This window comes from Pithys albifrons, chromosome 5, assembly GCF_047495875.1.
Source record: "Pithys albifrons albifrons isolate INPA30051 chromosome 5, PitAlb_v1, whole genome shotgun sequence".
NCBI classification, from domain to species: Eukaryota; Metazoa; Chordata; class Aves; order Passeriformes; family Thamnophilidae; genus Pithys; species Pithys albifrons.
The window spans coordinates 46,449,955-46,459,117 of record NC_092462.1 but is presented as its reverse complement, the minus strand read 5'-3'; the positions used below and the strand labels follow the sequence as shown (position 1 = coordinate 46,459,117).

Here is a 9,163-nt window from a genome sequence, read left to right as displayed (position 1 = left end):
AGGCATGTCTTGTGCTGGTCCTTTGCAAAGGAGTGAATTTCTCTTGAACTTAAAAAAAAAATTAGCCTTATTTTATTAGGTGGTAATAAAATGCAAAGCAATCATAGCATTAGTTTGCTCATTTTTATTTTTTTCTCTAAGAAAAAAAAATGCCTAGAAATACCCACCTTGCAGTGTCTGCCCTGACTTTAGAATTACTCTGTAAAAGCTGTCAATTGATGATCTTAAATTCAGAAGCCTCTAAAACTACAAGCAAGGTGCTGTAATTTAAAGGATAGAATTAAAAAACTCACTTACCTCATGTAATCAAGCCATCTTCCACAATAGGAAGCATTTTTATACTGTTTTACATTCCTGGGTTCTGCAAGTTTCAAGATACTCTTGTTAATCAATCTTGTGACGAATTTTCCAGCAGTATACCTAAGCATTTTTCATAAGATTTCAATTACCAACCAAGCCAAACAAGTACTAACATTTATACAAGAAAGAAGTCCCTCATGAAATTTGTCAAAAAAGAAAGTCAGTAGTGAGATCTGAGTGCAAATGTGGCTGCATAATTTAAACACAGATCTGATAAAGTCAATGTAATATCAACATTTTAATACTGAATGTCATTTAATATGTGGTTTTATATATACTACTATTGTTTGAAACCTTAGCAGCAGATGTAAACAAAAGAGAATAATAAATGTGAATGTCATTCAAGGTGTTAGTGCACTGCTTTCTCAGCATCATGTTACATTAGCACCAACGTTTGTACTGTGTTCAAATGGCAGCAGTTAGACATGGACAGAAAATGGGTAAGATGTACCTTTGAAGATTTCTCTCTTGGTTTTGTATTTACCAATTATAAGTACCTTGTGAAGAGCAGCACACTGATCAACAAACATATCATCACAATTTCTTTCTTTACCCTGTTCTTCTTTTCCAGAAACTGTATGTTCTACTTAAAGCAATCACTTCACATGTGGTAGCCATGAAAATATTATATAAGGTCATTCAGATCTGACAAACAAGAGCATATGTCTTTTTAACTCAGAAAGGTAATATTGCTGAGCACTTCCAAAATTTACCTAGTGTACAAAACCCTAGACTTGTTAGACAAAGAGTAACAACACCTTTTTAAAGAAAGCAAACTCGGGGAGGGATTCTGTCTCTTTTTGTGTTAAAAATCATTTACTGATTTTTTTTAGTAAAGCAGGCATCACACAATGCTTCAAAATTTTAAAATTCAGGGATAAAAGTTTACATCCAAAAAGATGAATGGAAAATTGTGCTTTCAGACAGTAAAGTTATTTATCATACATGGGGAACCAATTCATCTCACCATCCGATCCTGGGCAAATTCATGTACTATGTATATATATATATATTTATGTGCAGTTCATATCCAGGTCCTGCAAAAATCTAAAACTATGTGCTTCACTTCAAGTAGCAAAGGCACTGTGTTATTGTCCCTTTTGGAAAAAAAAGGTGATTTTATGTCCTGGGTTTCCTGATGAATAATACATTGATTTCTGAATATTTCACTCCCATCTCTATGTTGAGTGGCAACACAAACCACAAGAGAAGGCAGCGCTGTTTTCCTGCTTACACTGGAAGAAGTTGCTCTGCAGGCTGTTTGAAGCGTCGAACTTGTCACAAGGGAAACCGAGCAGAACTGTGAAGCAGGGGGATAGTAACAAAAGGCTATTCTGGTGTGAGGATAAAATGGAGTCATTCTAGCTCCACAAGCAGATGTTGCTACTGGATTGACATGTGGAGCCTGCTCCTGCTGGGGACAGGTAAAGTTTACCATTGGGACAGACGCAGAGCTCATATATAGTCTGCTGAGGAGCTGAAGAGCTGGGTGAGGAGGAGGAGAAGGAGGAGGAGGAAAAGGAACCCACTGGTAGATTTCCCAGGCGGATTGTATCTGCATTTAAAAATATCTAGAAGAGGGAGAAAAAAAAAAGTAAATTTCTTTCATCAGTGAGGTGTATTTTTAAAAAGTGTTTTAAAGCAGCTATGATTGTTTAGAAATATATTTAAAGTTTTAGAAATATTTTATTAGAAGTATAAGAAATATATACTAGAATTTATTCTTTTTAGAAATAAAAAAGCTGTCAACATTTACTGTTTTTCTTCTCTGTGCAGTTGTTTCCCATTAATAGTCATTATCACAGTACATGTAATTATTTCACCCAATATGTTTATTCAGGTACAAACATTATCAAACAAAAACATTTTGACGATATTCTTGAATAGACTGAATTTTCACTTGTACATTTTATGATTAAAATTTATTCATTTGTGGCAGCAGCATATCCTTGCTCTGGAAGAATTTGTATTTTAATAAGTGTGAAGTGATATTAAGCCACATTCTCCAGTGTGTTCTTGTAAGCAGGTGAAAATATGTGCTGAACTGTGCTAAACTGTAGGGTCTTAACAAAAGCTACATCCAAAGAATAATTAAATAAGGTTACAAAGTCATATGCACAAAATAAAGAGCTTCTTTGACCTAAATTAAGAGGAGAAAATAGTGAGGTTAAAGTCTTATTAAAGATTTCATCAAGCTATTACCATTTGTTTTTGAACATTGAATATGATTAAAAAATATTGTGGGTTTTTTAATCTTCCATTAGAAATAACAAGTCTGTATGAAACTATAGATATCAGTAATATTCATGAATCTCTATTGAGTTCTGCAATATTTACAATTACATTTTCAGAAAAATCCATGTCATCCACTGCCGCAAACAGGTTTATTACATTTTATATATGGAAAAAGTAAATAAGAGCCAAACTAAGATCAGTCATCATCTCAGGAGCAGACTAGGAACTTCTAGAAGGCAAGTAACAATTCAAAACAGCTTTAAGCTCTGTAGGTAACAGTTCAAAGCTTAGGAAAAGGTGAGTCCTTGAGTACTTTCTAGTGCTTTTTATAGGGTATTGAAAATCAGTGAAGCCAACTTGACACCATTATACCACAATGTTGGCAGTACATGTAAAGAACCTGGAGAGATATGGCATGTATTATTTTTTCTTCTACGGGAGACAAGTATAATTTTATGATAAGATCGGTGGTATGTGGCAGCAAAGCAGTGCAGAAGCACTACTGAGCACCTGGTATAGTAAAGTGAAGAATAGCAGGCTGGGAAAAAAACTAAAGTGGCTGGATTTAATCCCAAACAGAGATTGATGCATAATCATGTTTCCCTCCACAGCAGAGGCATTGTTAAATGACTGGGATCACTGAAGGTAGTACAGTCTGATAGTAGCCCCAAACAATACAACTCCCCATCATTGCAAGTTCTCCAGCTCCCACTGTCATGAGAGTGTAACCATGGGAGACGGGTTTTTGGACCTGAGAGATGACTCCACAGGAGTTAGCAGCAACAGGCCCTTTTATTCATACGCACACACACTTATATCCATCTTTAAGACTGTAACCTTCCGCACGTGTTAACACTTTGGCACTGATTATTGGCTAACAATGTTGTTTATATTACAAAGCTTCTTGTAACTGGCTGACCATGCACATCTGCTGAGAAAGTCGGCCGCAGCCATTTCTGATTTCATTAATTAGTTCTTAAGGCTACAGCACTAATTTACATAGGCAGTTCAGCATATGGCTTGCTTTTTAGGTGAAATACCATAGAAAATTCCAACAGTGAGGAAATCAGCACTGAAAGGGACAGGAAGGGAGAATCTCAGAGGTAAAGATGACATCTGCATGACATGATACCTACTTTAAGTCACATTGTGGCTAATAGAGGAATTGATCACAAAAATAAAATGCAGTAAATTATTATCTTTGTTCTGTAATTTATATAGCAAAGCAATCATGCATTTAGACATACATACACACAATGCTGATTAAAAAGTCCAGCATTATAAACTGAAATAATTAGGAATCACAACCCCTACAGGAATAGTTTCAGTGCAAGAAATGTGGATGGTTTTGGGAACAATTTAATAATATTCTCCTGGAGTTACAACTGGGAAAAAAAGGATTACACATCTAAAACCATTTATCTCAGCTAGGAGCAAATGTGATAACAATTATGGTAAACAGAATAAGAAAACAAAAAACAGGCATGGGGGAAAAAAAAGGTTTAATAGCAAACCAGAAGCTAGTAATTTCTAAAATGTAGTAGGGAAACAAAGGACATAATAGCAAGAGTGGAGTGACATGTTATTAAAAGTACTCTTTCACTTCTCATATCAAAAAAAAAAGAAACAGTAACAGGTTCACTATTAAAGTAGTAACAGTAGAGTTATCAATAGCTCTGCACAAAAATCCAGAAGCATTCACCAGTACAAGCTCTATTTAAGTATATCTTTTATTCTGAATAGTGCTTAGTGTAGTTCTGTACTTGGCAAAAGATCAAAAATTGATGTCAAACCTGACTGTGATAAAATACTTTAAATTTTAACAGTAACTGAATAGGATATTAAACAGGAGCCAGTAATGTCATATACTTTTAATCTGCAGTTCTTGATAACTTTTAACAACCCGACCTCAAAATAAAAAAAAAAAAAAGAAAAGAAAGAGTAGCTTTTTTTGACTTTTAAGACTGATTTTCAGCAAGCCCTATGTCATGGTTTAACCCCAGTCAACAACAATGTACCACACAGCCACTTGCTTACTCTCCTCCAAGTAGGACTGAGAAGAGAATCAGAAAGGTAAAAGCTAGAAAGCTCATGGGCTGAGCTAAAGACAGCGTAATAGAGAAAGAAAAAGCAGCAGTATGCAAGCCAAGCAAAACAAGGAATTCATTCACTGCTTCCCATGGGCAGGCAGCTGTTCAGCGATTCCTAGGAGAGCAGGGCTCCATCATGCCTAAGAGTGACTTGTGGAGACAAATCTCATCACTCCAAATGTCCCCCCACACTTCTTCCTTCTTCTCCCCACTTTATATACCAAGCATGTAATTTGGTTATGGAATATACCTTTGGTCTGTTTAGGTCCCTATCCTGGCTGTGTCTCCTCTCATCTCCCACAAACTCCCAGTCTTCTTACCAGTGTGGCAGTAAGAAAAGCAGAAAAAGGCTTTGGGTCTTTGTAAACACTACCCAGCAATTACAAAAACATATTTATATTATAATTAACCCTGTGTTCAGCAAAATCCAAAACCCAGCCCCAAAACAGACACTGTGAAGAAAATAATCTCTATCCCAGCCAAGAGCAGCATACCTTGATATACTCTGAATATCAAAAAAGGTAAGAAAAAGACTATTTCTATGCTTTTACTTAAAGAAATAAGAGCTTGGGACATTAGAATATTATATGGGTGATAATGAAAAGCACTTCAGTGTAGAAGATATACATGTAAGAAAATCTAACAACAAAACAAAATGAGCTCTTTGTACTTTTGGCAGTGTGTGTGACTGGCCATTTTAATGGCTTAGCTGCAGTGATGGGGAAGGATCATAAGAAATCTTAAAACAAAATTAAATGGGTGCTATAAAACTTTTTTTTTAAATCAGAGGGCTTGTGTGTCAAAGATCTAGATTAAAATCTCTTGAACGTTATTATATTATTTGCTATGAGCTCAATATATTTTGTGTTTGTTTACATCAGGAAAGCTACACTTCTTCAACCTGTCATTGCAGAAGTTCTGTGGTGTACTGTTCCAAGACATTAATCCAGAGCACCTTACTCTGATGTGCATTTGTAGCTCAGTCATTTTGCTCGTTAAATGAAATGATCTTAATACGCAGAGCTGTGCAGGCTTTTATACTGCTGCTTACAAACTTGCAAAACACTGAGATATAGAACAATGCAGGTTTATCTAGTGTTATAATCCTGAGTGACAACTAGGGATTCCTATCCCAGCATGCATCCCAGAACATCTGCTAAGCAATGTGGATAATAGGCAATGGTTTATGAAAAAAATTGTATTGGCTTCTTGTGACAGTGATATCTGCTGTGGTGAATCCAATTTAATCAGACTCCTCTAGCTATACCCTGGTGAAGTCTGAGATGATGAGAATTAATAAAGATGGTTTGAAGTTAGTATTAAAATCTACCCTGTACCTGTGCTGTCAAGGTTATAAACAAAAGACTAAATTTAGAGATGCAACATTGCTATCTACTAGTTAAGTGGGGATGCAAATATATCATCAAAGTAGCCCAATACACAAGGAATTTCAGAAAACCTAGTGAATATTTGAGGATATACCCTTTCCAGTCCTTCAATCTGCTAAAACCTGAAATTAATGGCTGGAAAGTCCTCCAACATCAGGACAATTTAAACTACTTACCATTTTATGTCTGATGTTATCAGGTGTTCAGACAGAAGGAAAGAAGTGGCAAGACAAAAATTAAACAGTATTAGGTTCCTAGGGAATTATGTCTATAGATGACAGTAGTTAATGGAAGTACTTGTGTACATGGTCCTTCTCTAATCTGTTGTGCTGAGAAAGGCATAAGATAAGCCATTTAATACTTCACATGCATCAAGGCCATGCAGGCTAGTCATGCTCTTTCTGAGAGTCCTACACCTCAGCAGGTAAATGGCATGAATAAAACCAAAGATTTTATCCATTCTTGAAACATTGTGGAAAATTACTTAGAAATTACAAAATGGAAAAGGCAGAAGCTACTCAGAGAAAAGTTATTTCATAGAGAGCAGAGCTCTGAGCAGCACCATTCCAACTAAATACTTAAGGTTTAAAAATCACATATCACTGCTTTATCCCGTGCATCTTAGTATAGAGAAAAATATATTAACACTGCAATATTTAAAAGTAGGCTTGATTTCTGATTAAAGTAGCAAACTGAATCATCCTGTAGGACAAGTGATAGGAATGGAAAAATTTGTACTCATTTTACGTACATTTTTTGCTAATGAAGAACTGCAAGTCATCTGCTCATCAGACTGTATTGTTAATCTGAAAAGTGAGAGGGAAAGGAAGAGGAAGGCAAGCCAGAAAATACAGATTATTGACAAAACAAAGAACTAAATTAAAGGAGAAATTTTCAGTGGGAAATATATAGGCATGAGGTAAAAAAATTAAATATTTTCACAAGCCATTTAATATAGAGATATGAAGCAGTCACGTATAAAATTTCTCCAATAGGTCTTTGACTAAGTCCTCTCAAAAGAGCAGATGATAGTTTAAGCTGATAAAGCTAAATGAAAATTTAGGATTTATAGGCATCAAAGAATTTTCTGTATTCATGCTCTGATTAAACAATTCTACAGGGCTGCAAAGACATATTTCAGGGTTAATGTAGATAAAAAATGGTAGGAAACTGGAGGGAATGTGAAAGAATTGAAGGAAATCTGAAAGATGGTTGTTCATCAACCAGTATGAGAGGACAGTGTAATGACTTTGCACTAAATAAACCTTTTGGATTCCCTTAGAAATTCAATTAATTGGAATTACAGCAATGCAAGGTTTTCTGCCCGTCTTTTTGCTCCTCTGCATATGCTATCAGAAGCATCCCACAGAGATGATATAGATTAGGTCACTATACTCAACACAATAATTTTCATATGGTGCAATATTTCAATATTCAAGGTAAAGAAGAACTACAGGATAAATTGCAGTCCTTTAGTTCATGTGGACCATTTGTTCTAATATTTATTTGTGATTTTGACATTCATTTTAAATCAGCTCACCTACATTAATTTTCATTAAATCTGAATGATTGTTCTGAGAAAAAGAAAAAAAAAGTAATAATAGAAAATTAAAATATTAACTTGATGGCATATATACTGGAAAATCTAAACATATGCTGGCACAATATCTGGAACAATATTGGCTAAAATGATTAATAGCTTCAAGGAATGGTTAAACAGTGTAATTGAGTTGATGACTGAGATGGACCTTAATATATTAAATATTCAAACACAAAAAGATTTTGTACAAGCTGTGTATTGAAAATGTATTTTCTACTGTATTAAGATCAATTGACCACAAGACAAATGAGACCTTTAGTCCTAAGGGTGGTCTGGAGTGGTGAGTGTTCTCTTTCTAAAGATTATACCTGCACCTGGACAGAGCCACCTTGGCATCCTTTCTCTCAATGGCACCTGCATGTTATGACTACAACTACTGACAACTGAAAGGGATTTGAACACTAAAATATATATGGTCCAAAATAACATTGTACGTTAGTGAAGTTTATAGTTCCTGCTCGAATGGAAGAATTTATGTTTTGACCCTTCAGTACCAAATAGTGTTTATGAGGGTCATGTTTCATTTTCAGTACACATTTTTGTAAATTCACATTAAATACACAAAAGCATATATTGTAAGTTCTGAGTTATAACCCCAGTACAATTTATATTGGTTCCTACTGAAGCAAAAACTTTCCGGTGTATTTTTTCTTTCTGTTAAGGAAATAATTCTCAGTCTTTGCAAATCCATTCAACCTGGGACAGATATGACTTCTTTGTGATTTATGTACACAACATGGAAAAGAAAATGTACTTGGAATATTTTTGCTTAATCTACTGAGTACAAAGACTTACTAGTTACCATTCAAATCACCACAAGATTAAAATGTGATATTAATAAATTATCTTATATGTGAATGACTCTTTTAAGGTGAAATGAAACGTTTTGCTTAAAAATAATATGCCATTTGAATTTTAAGTATCTGTCAAAACATTTTTATAGAATTTTTGAAACCTATATGTAAAAAGTACAGAAAAAATTCCCTTCATTTCCACTAATCTCTTTCTTCCTAGGCAACCTTGTCAAGTCAACTGCTTAATACCATGAAAAAGGGCTTTGAAAACAACATGAAGCACATGCGTTAGATAATTTTTGGTAAACAAACAGTCTGTCTTTGAGCTCTAGAGCCTGCCACTGCTTACTGTTTATTGAACTCAATTCATGCATATGAACATTTAATAATTTTTTGCAACATTTAAACTCCAACAAACATAACTTGGTTGAACTGAACTAATCTTGCAGTGTTGTTGTCTTTGATCAACCATTTCTCCATAGTTATGGAAATCAGCCTGGAGAACAAGGTAATTCATTTCGTGGCCAGCAGAACCAGGGAAGTGATCCTACTCTGCGTTGGTGAGGCCACACCTTGAGTATTGTGTTCAGTTCTGGGCCCCTCAGTTCAGGAAAGATATTGAGATGCTGGAGCGGGTCCAGAGAAGAGCAACAAGGCTGGTGAAGGGACTGGAGCACAAGTGCTATGGGGAGAGGC

General features: G+C 35.2%; 1 protein-coding gene across 2 annotated transcripts in view; it reads right to left on the bottom strand.

The window, feature by feature from the left end:
- Window positions 1-1,594: 1,594 nt before the first annotated feature.
- Window positions 1,595-9,163, bottom strand: part of SGCZ (sarcoglycan zeta) — a 428,612-nt gene continuing 421,043 nt past the window's right edge. For both annotated transcript variants that reach the window (XM_071555189.1, XM_071555190.1), the window contains exon 8: window positions 1,595-1,931. In XM_071555189.1, coding sequence (XP_071411290.1) covers window positions 1,722-1,931 — 210 coding nt within the window. In that variant the 3' untranslated portion in view covers window positions 1,595-1,721. The remainder of the gene's footprint in view (window positions 1,932-9,163) is intronic.